At 39.9% G+C, this 21,229-nt stretch overlaps 1 protein-coding gene across 2 annotated transcripts; it reads left to right on the plus strand.

Annotated features, from left to right (window-relative positions):
* Positions 1-463: 463 nt before the first annotated feature.
* On the plus strand, positions 464-20,844 carry adgra1a (adhesion G protein-coupled receptor A1a). Of its 2 annotated transcripts, XM_084341657.1 has the most exons (7): positions 464-1,039; positions 1,482-1,794; positions 9,843-9,970; positions 14,015-14,138; positions 14,510-14,661; positions 16,369-16,464; positions 16,554-20,844. In XM_084341657.1, the coding sequence occupies exons 2-7, from the start codon at positions 1,792-1,794 to the stop codon at positions 18,049-18,051; spliced, it is 2,001 nt and encodes a 666-aa protein (XP_084197783.1). In that variant the 5' UTR covers positions 464-1,039; positions 1,482-1,791; the 3' UTR covers positions 18,052-20,844. The 2 variants fall into 2 exon arrangements, with proteins under 2 accessions (XP_084197783.1, XP_084197784.1); XM_084341658.1 differs by having other exon boundaries at positions 464-1,794.
* The last annotated feature ends 385 nt before the right edge of the window (positions 20,845-21,229 follow it).

Raw genomic sequence — 21,229 nt, forward strand, 5'->3', positions numbered from 1 at the left:
AAACTAACTTAATAAATGAATCTCTGCAACACTGGAGTCTAGTGTTTCACTCTCAGAAGAGGTGGGTACTGCAGATTAGGATTAAAATTAGCTTTTGGTGTTATCTTTTGGTTTCAAATTATTTTTAATTTCCTTAAATCAATGTATTTGAGTTTCTGCATGAGAATATTGACACAGATCTTATTAAAGTAGAGTGAGTAAAAATATTCAATAAGACGCAAAATGGCGTGAGGCATTTAATACTGTAGCTGTAAATTCAGTGTTATACTGTTGATGTACTTATGTAGTTGAATGTGTAACAATGTTTCATATTTTTTGATCATGACATGTTTTTATTGACCATTTTTTCTGTATGAATACTTTTTCCACCACTGATATTCAGATTTTACAGATATTTTACTGGAGTAAAAGCAGAATCAGAATCAACTTTATTGGCAAAGTATGTGCACATGTACAGGGAATGGGAACCTAGTCTAAAGTTGCTCCATCACAAGTAAAAGAATGCATTTAGAATGTAACATAAATGTAAAAAGAGCAGTACCACCACAACTGCTTCTTCTCCCCCGCCCACATAGACAGAGACAATTCAAAATGAAAAAAAGACAAATCCAGACAAAACAATTCTTCATATTTTCCAGTGCCAGAGTTCATTTATTCAGCACAATATATTAATCTCGTAAATTAAGGGTCTTAATTTGTTGTTAATACATTATTACGGCGCTATTTTGTTTCAGTTCGTCAAAAAAGTGCAGAAAAGTTGGCTTTGTTTCTGACCATTATTTACCCTGAATATGTAATTTCCCAAACGTATGAGAGTCAGGGGCCCGTGCTGTCCAACATGTTATCATCTGGCAGCTCAAACGTCACACCCTCCTCCTCCTATGCCGCCCGCTCTTGATAGCCGGGTCTCCCCGCCCTTGCTCTACGTAACATGCGGCACATCGTTACAAGCGAATGGAGCGCAGCCACTATCTTCACTGACCTGGATTGACGAGGGTCCGGATTCTCACTCAGCTGACAGGAGAGGACACCACCACAGGTAACTCAGCACTCTGCTTCTCTTGACACACGGTGTGATCATCTTTGTATCTGTCATTTGATCCATTAACCGCTTCTCTGTGTACATATTTGGAGAAATAACTGAATAGCTAATTGTCCATTCTCTGTTCAAAATCACAGTCAGAGCGCAAACGCACTGTCAGATCTATTAATAGCCACGTTCTCTTTACTACACTAATAAAATGGTGACCAGGACCACTCTTTACTTGACTCTTTCATTTCACATCTCCTGCCAATCAGTCGTCGCTCTTAATGATAGGCTGCCATTATTTTGAAACAGTCTCGATGTATCCTGAACGTGATCTGTCATCCTTCCCCGCCGCCCACACTCGTGTCATTCAAAGCTGTACAAACATGTGAAGTGTAGGCTCGGTTGTGCCTACGCAGTGGCTGATGAATCCTGTGCTTTGCTCCCCGGTCAGTGCTGCCCGCCGTGCAGATGGAGTCAGGACCGGGAGGCCGTGGCTGCCCGTCAGCGCTGCTCCTGGAGCCGCCGAGCTGGAGGAAGAGCACTGGCCGGCTGGACGACTTCCTGTGATCGGATCATCCTCTGCTGCACCCGGAGTGTTGGAGGAAGAACACCAAGTTGAAAAAAACAAAAAAAAAACAAAACAAAACAAACAACATTCTTCATCCTGTTCATGGAGCCGGAGGGCGCAGGGTAGGGGGGGCAGCAGGGGCCTCCGGGAGAGACCAGAGCTTCACACCTGAAGTGTAACTCCACTAAGGCTAATGGTAAAGTGCTTCAACAAGTGCACCCATTTAACATGTACTCAGTTCAGCATGCACAATGTAGTTTTGTAGAAGAAATTCAAACTCAGAACTTTTATATTTACAATATTAATAAGGTAATAGTACAAACTCAGAAATATTGATTTTTACCATAAGTGAATAAACAAGCTGTTCCCAGAGGAAAATAAGGTCACCAGAAGCTAGAAAAGTGGCAGTGTCCGCCACATATAAAAAAAGTAAAACAGTATAACTTGTGTTGTCCTTTAAGGTCAGTTTGTTTATTCAGATTATTCAGTCATGAAAGCAAAGAGAGTTTGTTTATTTAGTCTGTTTAGGCAGAAAAAAGATCTTTCTCCTCTGATTAAAATTTCTTCCCCAAAACTACATAGTGCTCCTTTAATAATTCATATAATTTAGTGACTGCCTGTCTGTGTGCCTATGGTCTGTGAGTGCATTCTTTTTTTGAGAAAATTCTGGTGACAAGTGAAGGGGAAACCTCAGAGCAAATATTTCTAATTTTATTCTCAAGCAGGAACTATACATAGGGCCAAAAGACGGTTTCAAATTCAGATGCAGAATTTTTTTGTTTTTATTCCATTTGTAAAAACAGAATAAAAACATAATTGCACCTTTACCTCTTTGTCCACAAGACACTCTTCTAGCACTGCATTGGTACAGTAATTAGACTGAAGTTTAAACGTAGTTTTCAACTAAACACTGTGGTAAACATGCATAATGCTACTGAAATAGAGGCAATGATTTTTTATGTCAGTTTTTTGACAAGACAGGTCTTGTTTTGCCTTTTCTAAAATGTAAGAATAGGGTTCCAAATTTTAACCTGGGGTAACAACACTGTCTGGCACATTTGCAATCTTCTTCTCTTGTAAATAACCACATCCGGTCTCAGAGTTTTCAAGTGACTTTATTCCTTTTTATATGAAATAGAAAATTAATCTCTAGCCTTTTTTAAAAATTCTCTTTCTACCATGAAAGGGAAAAATGCCTTGTATTTAAATGTTTCTATTTTAAAATCAAATATGGATTATTTTTGTTTTTTTAATACCCGTAAAAGAAAATTGAATGACCAAATGCAAATGAATGCAAATACACTGAGCAGTCAAAAGGAACAGTTATTTGTTTTTAACCTATAGCTCTGCTCACTGACACTCACAGTCAGTGTGGATAATACTGACTGAAACTGTGGTTTGCTCAGTGGCAACTTTCAAACTTTCAAAGATGCATGTTAGAAACAGGGGCATCAAGGGGTCCCTGATGCAAAAATGAGCTATGGGCCCCAACTGACCTCCCTGACTCTCCAATCTTTGCTCCATTATTTAATAGTTAATTTGTAATTAAGTCACACTAGTTTCTACTTATTTGACTATAGACAAAATAATTTAGTCAAATTAACCATGTAAACACAATACAAACCTAAATTAAAGGGACACTCCACTGATTTTACGTGTCAAACTCAGTTTACTCGTCAGGTGGAGTACCGTGAAAACAACTCTTCAGTGGATTTAAATTAGTTTTTTCAAGTTCAACAAAATTACTCAAGTGATGTCAACTGGACTTGGAGACTCAAGATTTTTCAGAACATCTGAATATGCATTATTGGAAGTGTAGGATTCAATGTTTTGGTTGTTGACCCAGATTTTGAACCTCGGCAAGATTAGGGATCAATGAGTCAGACAGACTAACTATGAGGGGGGTGCAATTTCATCATTTTGCTAATAAGGGCAATTGCACCCCCCCCGCCTCAATTCCTTTACTGCCCATCATGCCTACAATCCAATTTGTTGGATTGGTTTTGGTTTACGACCAAATACTTGCAAAACTAATGACGTTCCCATCATCCTTAGCTGAGCTGTACTTTGTGTTTGGAGCTAACTAGGAAAAGTAACAAAAGTAAGATGATGAATATGTTCAACCTTATAAGCTACCTGCTAAAAATCAGCGTGTTAACTTTGTCATCATTAGCAAAGTGATGTGAACATTTAGCTCAAAGCACCACTGTGCCTAAGTACAGCCTCATAGATCTGCTAGCATGGTTGTAGACTGTCTTAATCTTACTTCCCCAACTTTATGGAAGTGCAATACTAAATCACTGAAATGCCTCTTTCACCAAATTACCACAAACTAATTGCCTCACAATGAACCTGGAGCCTTCGGACTATGTAAGGGTCAGTTGCTAGCTAGACCTGGTTAGTCATCCAACCTGAACATGTTGATGTTTGGGTAGTTTTTCAGTAGGTCTAATTGCCTCCGCCAAGGGGGTTATGTCCGTTGGTTGCTTGGTTGGTTTGTCAGCAGGATTACATAAAGACTACTTAACAGATTTCCATGAAACTCAAACGAAAAGATGGCTCTTAGCCCAGAATAGACCCCATTAACTTTTGGTGCAGATCTGGATATCGGAATGGATCCAGGACATTGTGAGGCAGGGCATTTTTCAACATTTTCGTAATGAATAATGCATGGATCTGGAGGGAAAAGAATCAGGCATATTTAGATGGCTTGTATCTGTGAGTGAGTACAAAAGTGGACTGTTTGGCCTTGGCGGAGGTATGCACTCTACCAAATACCAATCTAGTTTTTCTTTTGGTCCAATTATCCTTGGTCTCTTCATCTTGAAATCAATTTGTGCATGTTGGGTTCAGGTGGGTTTTCCTCTGAGCCATTACAGATCAGGTCCAAAAATATGGTCGCATGAAGGCACCTAGTTAGGAAAATAAGATATATCGAAGTACAAAGTGGTGTTTTGGAAAATGGTGTCACTGGATTCAAATTAATCAAGCTCCATGGTAGATGATAACAGTCAATTAAAACATTTCTTGATCAGTCCCTATACGTCAGCCCAGGACATTCCTGATACTAATAAAAGAGGCAGGAGGACTTTAAAAGAGATGAATGCTTCTGCCTTTGACCAGTAAAATGGATTTAGAAGAAAATATGATTATGCATCTTGTAACTTGTATCTGGAGTCCCTGTGACACTTGTAAGCTGGTGATAAGCACTGATGCTCTAAATTCAGATTTAGAACAAAGGAAGCCTAATTACAAAATCTTACCTTGTGACAGTGTGCGGTCGGTCATCTGAGATAAGTGGAGTGTAGTGCACACAGATCTTTGCTGCTGTGTGTGCAGGCCTGTATTTTTTCATTTTATGGGATCTGCAAAGGATTTAATCAGTCATGCTCTGTCTAATAGATGGGTTGTTCAGTGGAGCGTGATGAGAGAGCATGCTGTCCCGGAGTGAGAGAGAGATGAGAGAAGGAAGACGTGACAGTGTCTCTAAAATACAGGGCCTTGGAACACAAAGGAAAAGCGAGTTGACGCTGTCGTAAAGATGGAGCCAAGTTAGCTCTTGATTCCTGTCTCCACAGGAATCTTCAGCTTGAATTATGCACATGCAGGAGTGTGTTCCAGAGAAAGAACAGACAAGGCCTAACTGTTGTTTGAAGGCACGTTTTGCCTTTTAACACAGAGGGAATGCTAGACCTGTCCAGGAGATGCACATCACTTACTGTATATGAGTCACTTTCTCTAAGCCTCTTTCACAGTCCTGCCTCCACAGCTAAGTCATCTGAGCTTGGCTAAACAAGTGCAGTGATTTGTGAGTAGCTCCATGCATTTGCCAATTCCCAACACCCAGAAGGACTAAAATGGCCAACGAAATGTCAATTAAAAGTGTAGATTAAAGGACTAACGTTAAATTCTTATAAATACTGTTTATTCACCTTCTTTTCGCGAGTGATTAGAACATTGATGTCAATCTCATGTTTGAGTGCAGCAGTTAAAAGCTTGAATTATTTCTTTTTGCTGCAGTGGATCGCACTAGAGCTGTGATTTCCATGTTTGTTTTTACATGCAAATACAGGATGGCAGATGCTGATTATTTGCGTATTTGTCACTCAAGGGGAATGACCCTGGCAATATGCATAAGGGATGTCAAGTGCATACACTGTATTGCAAATGGACAGATTGGTGCTTTTCATCAGTGGATGTGAAGGTTAACAGACATTTTGAGTGTTACAGAACATGTTTTCTATCATGAACTGTTTTTATACTACACAGGCTGTGTGTATTGTAATGAAGTAATATGTCAACAATACAGTGGTCTGGCACTCTTACACTATAGTGTGATACTACATATATGTTTTTAATAGTTCTTCTCGGACGTGAGTCTGGTTCTATGGCATGACAGAATGAACTACTGTACATCAGTCTGCCTGATTATTATTAGTAGGTTAAGTGCAGCTCTCATCGCCTGATTTTTGGCAGTTGCTTTCACAGAAAAAGCTCTGAAAAACTGCACTATACAGTACCTGCCCAGCACCAAACAGCAGACAAAGCTAGCTAGTTAGCAGGAGCATTTGGTGGCTAAATCAACCTGATGTTTTTCTTAGGAGTTGGTGACCAAAACAGAGATAAAAGAGAGGGAATATTTGACTTCTATTCAATGGGAGTTACACTAATCTTAGCTCAGTATCAGTATACAGTAATAATATCAGAAATCAATGTCTTGATTATATTATTTTTCAAGGCAACAAGGTAGCAAAATAATTTATTTGCCATTATACAACACAAACTTGTATCCAGGAAATTATTTTTAATGCATTTTTGAATTTGGTTAGGTGAATGAAAACACCAGCAACAAGATGGTGATGACAACATGGTCAGCATCTACATATTAAAAGTTTGACAGCAGTTAAACACTGTCCATCCACTTTGGCTGAATGTGAACACCAAGCGTCAATTACGTAAACACAGCGTCCACCTCTCCTGTTCCTGCTGTAGTGCTGCGCCCTGTCAGCTGCTCTCAATGTAAAACCCCACTTCCTTTTCCAATGCTGATTAATGTATTTCTGTACATAAGCAATACACGTTTCAGTGAAAAAGACAAAAAAATAACCGATTAAAAACAAAAATATTCAAAGTACCTGCCGGCCACTGCATCTGCATGCACCATACCGTATCTTCATATTTCCACCAGGACATAAATGCATGCATGCAGGCATTTGTGACTCTGAATGGAGCTGGAGATTGTGGAAAGGGTCTCAAAACTCCACATGCAAATGTAACCTGATCTGTGTGTATCAGCCAGTGTGTGCACACACATTTAGCAATCTGTAAATTAATACAAAAGAATGTCACAAATATCTGACATTAGACATCTATTAGACATTTATATACATATGAAGTTTTTCAAAAACTTTGACATTGAAATTTGACATCTGTACATAAAATATTAATATTTATTCAGGTCATGATGTGTACATGTGTAAAATTATTTCTCTCCACAAAACAGCTCCTCTAATCTTATCAGATCACCCAGAGCTGGCTGGGTGAAAAGTGCAGTTGGGTTCTGATAAGAAAAACTGTTCCAGCCTGAGTGTTCCAAACACACATCTACCCAAACAAGATCTCATAATGTGCCTTTTGTTAATCTGATTTCATATTTCAGGAGACACTGAAATCACTGTTACCATGTTTTACATGTTTAATGATGTGCACTGAGTTATTTTAAGATAGTGATGTCAGTGCACTTAGGCAACACTACAACTACAGTAGCAGTTGCACAAAGACTCTCCCTGTCTAAATCCATGGCAGGCTGAGAGGGGGCTGCTTCAATCATGCAATCTATTTAATTATAATAATTTACATTTAAGTTTCTCAGTGTGTGTTGCTAGATCTGAGGACCAGGTCAGGAGATTTAATTAATGCACTCATATTGAAAGAGACTTGAGTAATTGTGCAGGGCTTTGGAAACATGCAGCACATTCTAACCTCCAGCAGCAAGTCTGCAGGCTTCGTGAAGTCATTCTGACTAGCATGAGTGAGGATGGAGGTTATGAGAGCTGATGGTTCATATCAGCAATTTTGGTATCAGCACTGGCTGTATGCAAAGAGGAAACATGATCATTTTCTCTTCCAGGCATTCTTCAAGGGGCTCTATGTAACAGTTTGTAGCAATTTACATGTATTCATCAGTTTTTCATTGGCCATATGTGAGCGGATTGTAACGTGACATGAAAAATGAGACCTTCCTTGTCTCTCATACAAGCCTGTGGACAATTTGTTTAAGTTGTTTAATGCTGCTGGACTGTGGTATTCTTAGTGAAGGATTTTCAGCAACAGTCCAAAGGACGCGACTTTATGCATGTTATCGAAAGCCTCCTCTCAGTGCTTCTTTCTGCGCCGCCAAAAGAGAGTAACAGTAGCTAAAGTTAGTTTAGAAATAGTCCACTACTATAAATTAACAACCATCTTCCAGGGCAACACAGAAGTTCCACAGAGCCCCTTTAAAGGCTTGAATTGTTGAGATTGTAGAAACCAGTAAGAGCAAGACAAGTCAGGTGGGAGATGTGTGTTAGCAGCTAGTTCACTATGTTCAATGAGCTCTCTTAGCTTTTTTAGTTTAATGAGCCTATATACTAGCCTATGTTAATGCCACAATCATATAAAAACAAGCAAAATAGACAGTTATTGCTCACTGCTGTGGATGTGTGCTTTATGCTAACTGGGTTAGCCGCTGAATGAATCTGTGGAAGTTCTACGACTAAGGGTCTGTGTGCTTTGTGCTACTGAATTGGCAAACTGCTGAGCGACAGGCTGTGTACTATGTGGGTGCAGCGAATCATTGTAATCGCTAACCTTACTACGTAATTTTTCACTTACGTCAGAAAAAAACAGTAACAGTAACGTAATCATTGTAAACAACGGACATGGCAGACATCAAATTTGATAGCCAGTCAGTCTAAATTTTAAATCACCCATTACTGCTTCACCATAATTTAAGCTTACTAGATCTTAGATCTACATCGAATTGTACTCACTTACTGAAACCAGCTACCTAAATATATATGCCTAATCTTTTTCATTTCAAGATCCATGCATTATTCCCCATGAAGAAAAGTGCTCTATCTCGCAATGTTAAAGAAAAGAGAAAAAATTCCTGGATCTTTCTCTTCATCCAGATCCGCACCAAAAGTTAATGGTCTATTCTGGGCTGAGACCCGTCCTCCATCCAATTTTCACGGCAATCCCTGTAGTAGGTTTTGTATAATTCTGCTAACCAACCAACCAGCCAACCACCAGTCAACATTTTGGGAAATGTGCACATTGTATCTTGTTTTAAATGTCACAGAAGGCATTAGTGTTTTTAGAGGGAGTTGCATGCTGTAACTATGTATTGTTGGACAGTCAAGCGCAGTAACCATGCACAGTTTTGTCGAGTCTTGTGCCACTTTCACATCATAGAATGGATGGTAGAGATGGAAAGAACCCATGTTGGTGATTTGTGTTGCATAGTGTTAATGTCATGGGGGGACTAAGGATGTTTGTATATTTGTGAAGTTGATCAGGTGGGGGTTAAAAATACCCATGCAATGTAAGGCAACAATGACTTTGATGTTGACGTGAGGGCTATTTAAAAGCTGGAAACTGGTAAAGTTGTTTCAATTTGACGTTAACACAGCATTGTCATAATAGGGAGGTTGCCAGTTTTGCTAGATCATGCCTGTACATATCAAATAATGTGCTCACTGACCGCATAGCTGGCAACCTGAATGGAAGCAATGGTCAAGTGGGACAAACTGTTATTTGTAAAGAAATAGTTCCAGCATATGACTCCCCCTAAAACATTTCTGTCTGTACCACATACAACATGTTAATTAGTGAGCTGTAGAGGTGTTGGTAGGTGTATTTTTCAGGCTGTAGCTCCTTGCCCTGCCTGTCTTTATGCTTACTTAGGCTAACCAATAGACATGAGAATAGTATTAAGCTGAACATCTAACACTCACAAAGAAATTTCTCAAAATGCCTTTAAGCTGAAAAAAATAGGCAGACAAATGCAACACAAAAGTCGTGATTGTCTGAGATCAACGCAGGACCATCTGGATTGTGTTATATAACTTTTGGCAGCACTAAAGCAGTTCAAGTAATCTTTTTTCATTGAACAACGGCATATATCTCTGCGTTTCGCTTTATATTTTCATTTTTGTGGATCTAATTATTGTGTTCTATTTGTGAACTTCTGTCTTCCCGCAGGATTTGAAGAGAGTGCTGTCCTTCCCACCATACCCCGGGGATTACCTGCATCCAGTGGTGTATGCCTGCACAGCAGTCATGCTGCTCTGCCTGCTGGTATCCATCATGACCTATATTTTCCACCACAGGTGAGAAGAACATTTTTAAAGTCAATCTTAGTACAATACTTACCTGCATATAAGTACATTGAAAGAGCAATAGGCCGTCGTAAAGGCCTCAGTATGCACCTGGTCTAACGGCATGTGAAATCCTCTTTACAATGGTGGAACCTGCGGTAATAATGGATAGCAAAACACTTTATGTGGGCAATGGCCAGGTGTGTGCAGGCTTGAATTTAGGCAGTGTTTTAACTTCACTCTTAGGCTCTGCCTTTTCAATCTTCACACGACTTTACATTTCATGGGAACAACTAAGTGCAACACCATGAATGCCATCAAGGAGTGATTTTCTGCCCCTTTGTGTAATCCAGCTGGACATTCTGAACACTTCAGCCTTGTGTTGACAACATGCCAATTTGTTTGAAGCATACTGAGGTCTTAAACATTCTTCTGTTCATACTGGGCAAGCTGTCAGAGATATAGTTGTAGTAGTATTTTATTCAATATGTTTTCTGGAGGTGGTTGTTGAGCTATGTAGTTCTTTGCATTGTTGTTGTTCAGTGTCAAGCCAGGGATAGCAATGTTCCTAAGGATGGATCGATTGGTTAGAATTTGTAAATGATTGGCCATTTGGCCTTTTGTCTTTTTCCAATTTGGTTATTTTAATTCGAGATTTTTTTATTTTTCTGCTCAAATCTTCTTGTTGATGAATTCAGCGAGTTGCTGAACCATGTGGAGGGTGGACGAAAAGAAGTCATTTATTTTAGGTGGTATTGTCATCTTGGGGAATGCAATTCTGCAAGTTATTGAGACTCAATCTGTTTTTGTTGTGTTCTATTGTTTTGATAAGTGGGTTAAAAATATGTACCAGTTCTGACAGCTTGGGGAAATATTAATACAAGGTATCTTATGGAGGGATGACAATATCCTGTGGAGGGAGGGATGGGTGATGGTCGAATGCATGGTTCCAGCTCTTTTTGGCAAGTGGTTATTTGAACCAGTTAATGGATAATTTTGACATTTTAGAGAATTTCTGTTTAGGTTCATGGCTTCTTGTAGTTATATAAGTAAAGTAGCATGTCATCTGCATATGAACTGATTTTATGGTTTGCAGACAGTTGCAGCAAGGAGTTCAAAGTAGATGGAAAAAAGGGCAGAAGAGAGTAAGCATCCATGTTTTGCCCCGTTGTGAAGTGTGAAATTTGATTGCATTGTTTTGAAAAGGTACTGTTTACAGTTGGAATACTTGGTATCAGCTGAAAATGAGAATTCCTTGTAGAGTGGAAAGTGAATGAATCCCAATGTTCCTGTCAGGACAAGTAGGGACAGGAAGCTAGAGCAAACAATATTTTTTTTAGTGTACATATGGCATGTAGGCATTGTACTTATACTGTATATTTAGAAACATTGGAGCACATCCTTCTTCTGTGAGTTTAGGTTTAGGTTGTGCTGTTTACAGATAAACCTTTAAAATGTTTTTAGTTTCCTTGTGTTATTGAGAAAGATCATCACGCTCACATAATTCTGTTTGTGGATGGTAAGAAAGGAGACATATTATGCTCATTTTCAGGTTCATAATTTCATTTTGAGTTACTATTAGCAGGGTTTCCCCCAGTGTATTATAAGCCTGGTGGGCCGCCAGGTCTTACTTGCCCCCCCGCCAGGCTAAGCATCGTTTATTTATTTTTTTTAAATCAGTTTTTGCGCTCCATCAACACGTGATCAGGTGTCTTTTTCATCACCTGACAACGTCACAACTTCGTTGCGCATAACGGGACATGTCACGGACATCATGCTCATCAGACCGCCGCTTCACCAGCTGACCGAGAGGAACGCACAAAGTCGACATCGACCTCGTAGCGGTTAACTTGAGCCGAGCCGCGGCTCTAGAGGCTCAGCCAGCTGCTGCAGCGGCTAGTAGCTGTTAGCACGTCGTCCCCTGCAGCGTCAGAGCTCCGGACTTCTGTGAGCCGAGGTGCTTTCACCAGATGTGAAAATGACCCAGCGTTTCATTTTTCAGCTCGTACGGTTCGCGTTTACACACGTTTGTTTTCTCTGGTCCAAACAGTAGATTACAGAGTATCTTTGGTAGATCCGTGATTGTCACGTTTCCATGACGACTGACCGGAAACAGACGCGTGGTCATGTTTACGTGACTCCAGATTGTAAAAATCTCTGAGGAAAAAAATAAAAAATCTCTGGAGACACCAGGCAGTTGTTTTTTAGTTTTTAGTGCAGACAGTTGATATTATTTATCTAAATAGTATTTTTATTATTTATTTATTTTTGTGGTTGGTTGAACAGCATTTCAAGAGTGCAATCTGTAAGACCTGGTGTTACATAAATGTCTTATAATAACACATGATAATGATAATATTTTCAAATTTTAACATTGATCTTAAAGCCTTATGGAGTCACTCCTTCTAAATTCTACTACTCCATGAATGAATCTGTTACCTATAGGGCCCTGCCATCAGTCAATGGTCAGGGTCAGGCCCCTGACACAAAAAAACACGCTTGGGCACCGGTGGGCCACCCTACCACCAGGCTTAACAAGTTTTTTGGGGGAAACCCTGATTAGAATAGGTTTACATGCTTTAATGCTCAAAACATATCAGTTTTCTCGTACTGTCCAGTGTTGCACTCTTTTCCCCCTCTGTCTGAAACGCTCTGTTTTAGCTTTTGTCTTTTTAAGGTCCCCCTCCTGAATACCCAGTGTGGTTAGTCATCTCATACACACCTGAGCCAGTACCGTTAAAAACAACAGAACAGCTGTGCTCAATCAATTCTTTAATGCCAAACTTGCCACAGTGCATTAATTAGGCAGATATGTGACATGGTGATGTAGTGTGATGTCACACTCAAGCTTCTGTTGGTGCAGATTTTTACCTTTTTAACATTCAAAATCTTTAACATTCACAAGAACATACACCGATCAGCCACAACATTAAAACCACTGACAGGTGACGTGAATAACATTGATCATCTCATCATAATGCAATGTTTTGTTGGGAAACCTTGGGTGCTGGTATTCATGTGAATGCCACTTGACATGCACCGCCCATCCAAACACTGTTGTGGACCAAGTACACCTCAGACACATCACAACAACACTACCCAATGGCAGTGGCCCCCCAGCAGGACAGTGTGCCCTGACACACCGCAAACACTGCTCAGGAACAGCTCGAGGAACACAATAAAGGGCCCAAGGTGTTGACCGGGCCTCCAAATTCCCCAGATCCTAATCTGATCGAGCATCTGTAAGAAGTGCTGGAGCAGGTCTGATCCATGGAGGCCCCACCCCCCAACATAGAGGATCCACTATAAAATGCCCTGGTGCCAGACACCACGGGAAACCCTCAGAGGTCTTAAGTCCATGTCTTGACAGGTCAGAGCTGTTTTGTCTACACAAGGGGAACTTTCACAATATTAGGCAGGTGGTCATAATGTTATGCCTGATCGGTATATATATAACACTGAAGGAAAGAAAAAAATTTAAAAGGAAAACAGGTCTCCTTCATTTCTACAACCCACTTAGTGTATAGCAGTGGATACATAGTAGGTTTAAAGACTTCCATCTTTGTGACTGTTTCCCCAAGGTTGCCTTTAGGGTAAAGATGTGGCGGTGGTTGCAGATGTTAGCCAATTCATTACAATATTACAGTATCCAGATTCAGGTTGGATGCATTTAAAAAAACGCAGATTTTTTTGCCTAAATTTCAAATGTTTGGCGTCAATGACTGTCCATCTTTAGTTTTTGAGGGCTAGATTACTCTTGTTGGGAAACTTTTATTGTACTAAGGGTAACATAATGAGTTGTTGTCAAGTAAGGCTATCTTCACTTCACCTTGGCTTAAGCCCTGCCCTCTTTAACCAAAGCAAAGGAGAAGACAGAAACTTGCTCTACCATAAATGACAGCAAAACACAGTAAAGACTGGGCTGAAATATAACAAGTACACATAAATTAGGTAAATAACATAAATAAAATATTTTGTACCTTTCACTGGTTGGGTGGTGGTTCCTATTGAGGGGCTAGGAAACACTGTAAATTGTTCTCTATTCATTGTTTGCAGCATAATCCGCATCAGCAGAAATGGCTGGCACACACTCCTCAACTTCCTCTTTCACACGGGGCTGACGTTTGGAGTTTTTGCTGGAGGCATCAATCAGATCAACTTACCTTTTGTGTGTCAGATTGTAAGTCTTTGTTTTCCTACTTTCTCAGCATAGTAGTATTTCACAGCACTTTCAAATCAGTTGTTGGTCAAGCAGTTGCAGACAGCTTTAAGCCAAAGTGAATTATGCATTAATTGTAATTGTGATATTAGTGTACCTCAATGCACTAGCGCAAAAAGTGAATAAATAAAGATGAATAATGAATAATGAATAAAGAATAAAGAAAAGCAGCTTAGGGAATCTCTGTTTTCACTCTCTTAACATAACATTGTGACTACTCAGTTACCAGCAAGATACAAAAATAATTGTACAAAACACTATGACACGTGCTGATTTGGACAATGAACACATTGCTTAATTGTAATCTTTGTCTACATCTTTTTCTGTTTTAGGTTGGCATCGTACTCCACTATGCTTCTATGTCTACCATGCTGTGGCTGACGTTTACAGCTAGAAACATCTGTAAAGATGTGTCCAAAGACCCCCTTCGGAACCAGGACAGAAATGGGTCTGGCCAGACTCACACCAAACCAACCATCCTTAGGTAAGATGTAAGCTAGCTGACAAATGTTCTATATAAATCACTTATTTACAATGTGTGAATTAGTCATGACTGCTTCAGTGACTCACTCACTCTGTCAACAAGCAGTATTCTGCTCAAAACCATCATGAGAGTTTGATCAAGACAGCTTGAATGTTTTGAAACTGTGTTGCATTGGATTATGGATTATAGCAGTGATGCACTTGCCCATGGCCCTTCCTTTTAAGAAATTCTCAGCTGACTTTGAGAAAGCAAACAGAGCATTGACAGCATGCACTGACAAATCTCAGTGCACTGTAACAGTGTGAGGAGCTGTGAACCAAAGTCAAATGAAAAATCCTGAATTTGAAATTGAACACGTTTTACAATTTAGTTACTCAGTGACATAAATTCATTTCACAATTCGATCGTAGAGAATTCAATCACTTATTGATCGGAGTTGGTGCCTCTTGTCCCAATGAATCACCCCCTAGCTGCTAATAGAACCAACTTCTTGACAGCCCAATGATTTAGAAAGCTCACCATTTTTCTGTAGTTCAAGTTGAATATAATAGGATGACAGAAATAATATGATCTCATCTTAATGGAACACTTCACCCAAAAATGAAAATTCTGTCATTATCTACTCAACCCCTTGCCAATGGAAAGTCAAGTGAGGTTTCGTAATCAATTAAACATTTCAAGACCTTCACAGCAAAACAGCGTTGCAGCATTCTCCTAAACAACTGAAGTAAATGGGGACTTAATAAAAAAAAAGAATAACTGGAAAAAAATTGCTCAATACAGCTCCCCAGGCGTAATCTAAGTCTCTGAGTCTCTAAAGCCCCGAAATCCATTAGAATAAAGTGACAAAATCACACCCCTGATTAATTCACTAAGGGACAGAGCATTTTATATTTTCAATATAGGACCATTCCATATTATATGGGACAAGTGGCAACACTAGTACTATGCACAAAATAAAGCTGAGACCTAGTCCACATGTTTACGGGTATTTTCGAAAACAGGGTTTTGAAACAAATGTTTTAGCACCATTCCTGAAAACACATACTACATGATCATTCACATACACTGGGCATGAACGTGCTGGTGTAAACAGGAAGCAGATACTCTGTGGTTGATTGCTTGATTACAGAAAATATTATAAACAATTTTCACATTTACTACTTTATGTAGTTACAGACTTACTTTTACTTTTAGATCATGTTATACGTGTTACAGATACTAGGGCTGTTAGCAAGACGACAGGGATTTTTTTCTGAAAACAAGATGAAAATGATGAGGCAGTGCAATGTGAAAGCTCTTCACAGAGTAATGCTGTTTTCATCAAAACATTGTCAGCTGTTTTGTCTCTCTTTTTTATCACTGTCGTATTACCAGTGTCGGTTTTTGTCTTTCTGAACATAGACAATATGCCATCCTTTCCCTCAATGTACAAACTGAAATACTTCGAAATCATAACACATGCCATACTCACATTTACCAGTGATGCTATATACACTGATAATGAGTCAGTTAGGAGGCAAACGTGGGTGTCTGCATCATCATTTCCAAAAATCTTTCTGCTTTGATTTTGACCTAATGGTAGTGCAAGCTGAGAAATCTGAGAATTGCCAGAAGTACTGATTTAATGGCAAATCATGCAGTTAAACTATCATAGTGTTTCTTTACAAAAACATTAAGACACTTAATTTTCACTTGTTTTTGCAGATTTTATCTTGTGAGTGATGGAATCCCTCTCATAATTGTTGGAGTTACAGCAGCATTTGGTATGGATAACTATGGCAGCAGGGACAACGCTTTGTAGTAAGTACTCATTATTTCAGAACAATCATGTTTTCACTCATCATTTAATAAACAAAATAAATGTTTTTGTCTGTGTGTGTCTTTTTTAGTTGCTGGATGGCATGGGAACCGAGCCTCGGAGGTTTCTATGCCCCCATGGGTCTTTTGGTCTTAGTCATGTCTGTGTACTTTTTGTGCACCTATATCCAGCTAAAAAGCCACCCAGAGAGGAAATACGAGCTGCAAGTTCTGAGTGAGGAGCAGCAGCAGCTATCGTCCAGTGAGTCAAACCATCACTGCCATGCCGACACTGGGGGAGCATCTGGGCCTGCTGTGGACTGTCCACCATTTGCAACAGGCATTTCAGTTCTGGCCAATGAGCATTCATTTAAATCCCAGCTACGGGCCACAGCCTTCACCCTCTTTCTGTTCTTGGCTACGTGGGCTTTAGGAGCGTTGGCGGTTTCACTGGGACATTTCCTGGATATGATATTCAGTTGCCTGTATGGGGCTTTTTGTGTCACTCTAGGACTCTTTCTTCTCATCCAGCACTGTGCCAAACGTGATGATGTATGGCACCGCTGGTGGGCTTGTTGCCCGTCCAAGTCTAAGACAGAGGACGGGAATGGGGATGGACAGAGCCAGAGGCAGGAGCTCCATCAGCCACACTGCCAGTTGAGCTCCCCGTGCTCAGGCAAGCAGCCTCTGCTCTCTCCTCACCTTGTCCAGAGTTCTTACCACAAAATGACACCACCTCCCCAGAGCCCTGCACCCAATCACACAGGTCCATGCTGTGTGACCATGATGGGTCCCGTTACCCCAACCCCTATCTCACCTCTCCCTGAGCGAGTGCCCTCACCATGTCCACAGTCGCTTTCTGATGAGCTCCCTCGTCCAACTCTGCCTCTACAGAGCTGCCTTAATAACAGAACGAAGTCACGCTCCTTCAACCGCCCACGCCCATGCCTTCAAGACTACCGTTCTCACATGACTTCCACTAGTATGGATGGGAGTGTGCATAGTTCCCACTTGGACAGCCCTCATGCTGCACACCACCTTGAAGGCTCACCTCTGGTTTCCAGCAGCCATCACCCAGACATCCAGCTTCCCTGCCCAAGCCCTCACCTGGATAAGCAGCTGGCTTCCTGCCACAGTTTGCAACACCAGACCTCCTGTCACAGTGTACAAGACTCAATGACTTCCTGCCACAGCCACGCACACAACATGCATGACAGCATTACTTCCTGTAACAGCCTCCTCCTGCCTTCTCATGGGGTCCACACCTGCCAGTGGCACATGTACAGCTCAGCTGATCACTCTTCCACTACAAGCTGCTGTGACAAACTCGATCCCTTCACCTTGCAATATCAGCAAGACCCCAAAACATACAGCTGCATGTCAAAGATGACAGAAAAAGAAAAGGATCATCTCAGTGTAGAGGTGGAGCATCAAGGTTTTCCAAGAAATACTCTGCCTCGGCAGCACGCCACTGTCAACCGACGAGGTACCATCGGTCGAAACAGGAGCCTCCAGGAAGACGGCCTGTTTGGTTCAGATGCTACAGGAAACATACGAACTGGCCCTTGGAAGAATGAAACCACTGTATAGTTTTCTTATACCTGTACTTGCCAGACCTCCCAGCAGCCCTGTAATTGAATAACTCCGTAAGTGTTTGGGTCTTAATGCCTTCAGCTTTGCCCTTAATCACAGGTTGAATTTTCAGTGAGGCCTCGTATCCTGATGTTTCAGAACCCTTTATAACAAAATTATCTTTAAGTGTTACTAATACATTTTTATAAGGGATATTAAAATGCAAGAAAGGTTCAATTAATGCTGAACTAATATTCTACTCCATGCAGTTTAAAGTTGCAATCAGTATTGCATGGCTCTTGACGGGCACAGTGGCTCAGCAGTTAGCATGGTTATAGCAAGAGGGTCCTGAGTTTGAACCCCTTCTTATTTATCTATACATCTTATTCCTATAGTAATCCATTTATCATTCATAAAAAAGTAAAAATTAATATACTTCTGGATCTCAAATACCCACAGGCTTATTAAACAAGTGAAAGAATCTGAGGCACTTGTGTTCACTGAGGTTTTGGAGAAACTACTCTGGTGGGTGCATTGTGTAAGGAGTCTGTTTAGAAAACCTGAACTCACAGCAGTCAGTGAGGAGGAATGAGCAACACTGATCATCAACATCTGCAAACCATTGTTGATATAAAGTATTATGCAAAGGGACAGTAAAATATCACTGATTGCACCTTTAAATACATGGATTGAATAATTGAAAAAAAGAAAAAGATCTATATTTGGTAATGTTATTACATTTCTAATGGCATTGCTTGACACAATATAATTTAAATACGAGTGGCTACACATGTGAAAACACTTTAAAGTGTGAGCATGTGTGTTTTTTATGTGTGCAACTGTGCATGAGTAGGTACATACAATGTGGTGTGTTAGTGCTATATGTATTTATTCTTATGGATCCACCCTTGCAGAATTTTATGGATATATTGATAAAGAATAATTTATGAAGCCTCTGAAGATTTTTTATGGAGACACTTTATGTATGCTGCCAAATAGAGTCAAATAGACTCTTGTCAGACAAATATTGCACCAGTATGTACTATAGTGACCCTCACTTGGTGAGATATTCCCAAAAAAGTGCAATGTGCTTCAAAGCACAAACTTTGTATAGTGCCAAAATTATGTGCCAGCTTTCACTGTGATGGGAAACTACACACAACTTCTTCTCAATGAGTTTTGAGAGATCATACAGTTTGTAGCATCATACAAACTTGAACTCAGGTTTTAGAAGATCATCAGCAACCCTTTCAAGTCTTTTCAGAAACTTCCATATATTTTCTCCAATGAGGTGTTTCATAATGCAATTTGACCATTTAGGTCAGGCTTACCTTAGTATAAATCAGGCTCAGTTTTGTTTCATTAAGCAGGTTTAAATAAGTCTCTGTACCAATGTTATAGTCCCATCAGTCACATTGAAACAGAGTCCTCTATAGACATGTCTCTGTGTTAAGTATGGAGGTAGAGCCAGTGGGCAATTAGCCTAGCTTAGCATAAAGTTCCAGCATTTGACTTCTCCTAAAACCAAATTAGTATGTTAATTGGTGAGCTTTAGGACCCTGACATTAGCCCATGTCAGACCACTGGCCAATGTAAATCGGCAGCAGTGCCCTTTGATGATAGAAATCACTTTGACTGGCTGTTCGGCTAAGCGAATCAGTGCATGATAAGACAAACAGAAAAAGAAAGGAGAAGCACCTTCAGCCTCTCACTGACAACAAAAGTTGGGATGCTGTGTCAAACATAATTAAAACAGAATGTAATCACTTGCAAACAAACTGTATTTACTGACAACAGTTTTATGAAGTTCTCCTGAGCGTAGTAATATCCTTTATACAATCATGTGTTTGACAAAGTGACCTCGCTCCATCTTTGCTTGTGAATGGCTGAGCCTTTCGAGGATGCCCCTTTCATATCCAGTCATGATACTATCACCTGTTTCCACTGAACCTGTTTACCTGTGGAATGATCCAAACAGATGTTTTTGGAGCATTCCACAACTTTTCCAGTCTTTTGTTGACCCTGTCCCAACATAATGTCTTTTTACCTTTTTCAGTTGAGTTTATGTCAAGAAGGATTAGCAAATTAGCATCCTTTTAAAAAAAAATCAGGGTTGTATAATTCTGCAGAGATGCAGTTCTGGCCAGCGCGAGTGAGAGTTAATTTTCTTCAAGCTTGATCCTGGTTCATTAGAATTACTCGAACCAGGCTTATCACAGTAAGTCCTGCTTTTCTGAGCTATCTTTATGAAACACCTCTCTGGTTCATGGTATTTAGGGGCACATTTGGAATAAGTGAAAGCGCATAAGTCTTTTGAATTTCACTCCGTTAAACACATCCTTACATTTTATTCTTCTTTAAGGTTGTAATCAGGCCTTCATACTGAAACTACTGTTACTTTAAAGAGGGATGAGTCATATCACTGTTATATATTGTAGGTTAAACACAGATGTTCACTTATATGTCAACATATCCCAGTTTGATGTAAATGTGATCATCAAAAGACACTAACCCTCAGCCTGATGTTGATGACTGTGTACATGTGATGTGTCGTTGTCCCAGTGTTGCGACAGCATTAAGCGTCTTCCCAGACCGAGGGCAAGGATCACCTGTTAGTGTTGAAATGACACTGAAGGATGCTGTCCAAACATGGAACCATTTTAATGTGACATTTTTGATTTCTCACTTCTATTGTGGATTTTCTCAACAATGTAAAGAAACAAAGTGACACCTTGTAAGACAAAGGGAGTACCAATAGCACTGAGCACTATGTGTTGTCTGCACTAGAAATAAAGATTTACTGTGACACACTGCATGAGTCATCGCTCTCTTTCTGAACAGGGTTGTGGCTACCATTGAGGATCCTAAGGCCATGTTCTCTGTATTTTTGTGTTATTTTTAAAATTTTGGGGGGGAATTTGGCAGTTTGAGCTTCAGGGGAATGAGTTACATTCTACAGTGGGTAAATAATACACTGATCCAGTATTTTTACTGTCAATACATTTATATTTTGTTTTTTAAATTAGACCAAAAAACAAATGAAAGAAAGCTTTTGAAACTACATTTAAAAAGATCAGGCATTTAGAAAATATCTACTGTATAATAATGAATTGTTATATTAAACAAATAATGCAACACTTATGATTTCCCACATTTCTCACAATTTTAATGAAAAGACTCTTCATGCACACAAGAA

Source organism: Pagrus pagrus (assembly GCF_965226575.1).
Source record: "Pagrus pagrus genome assembly, chromosome: 21".
In the NCBI taxonomy this organism is placed as follows: Eukaryota; Metazoa; Chordata; class Actinopteri; order Spariformes; family Sparidae; genus Pagrus; species Pagrus pagrus.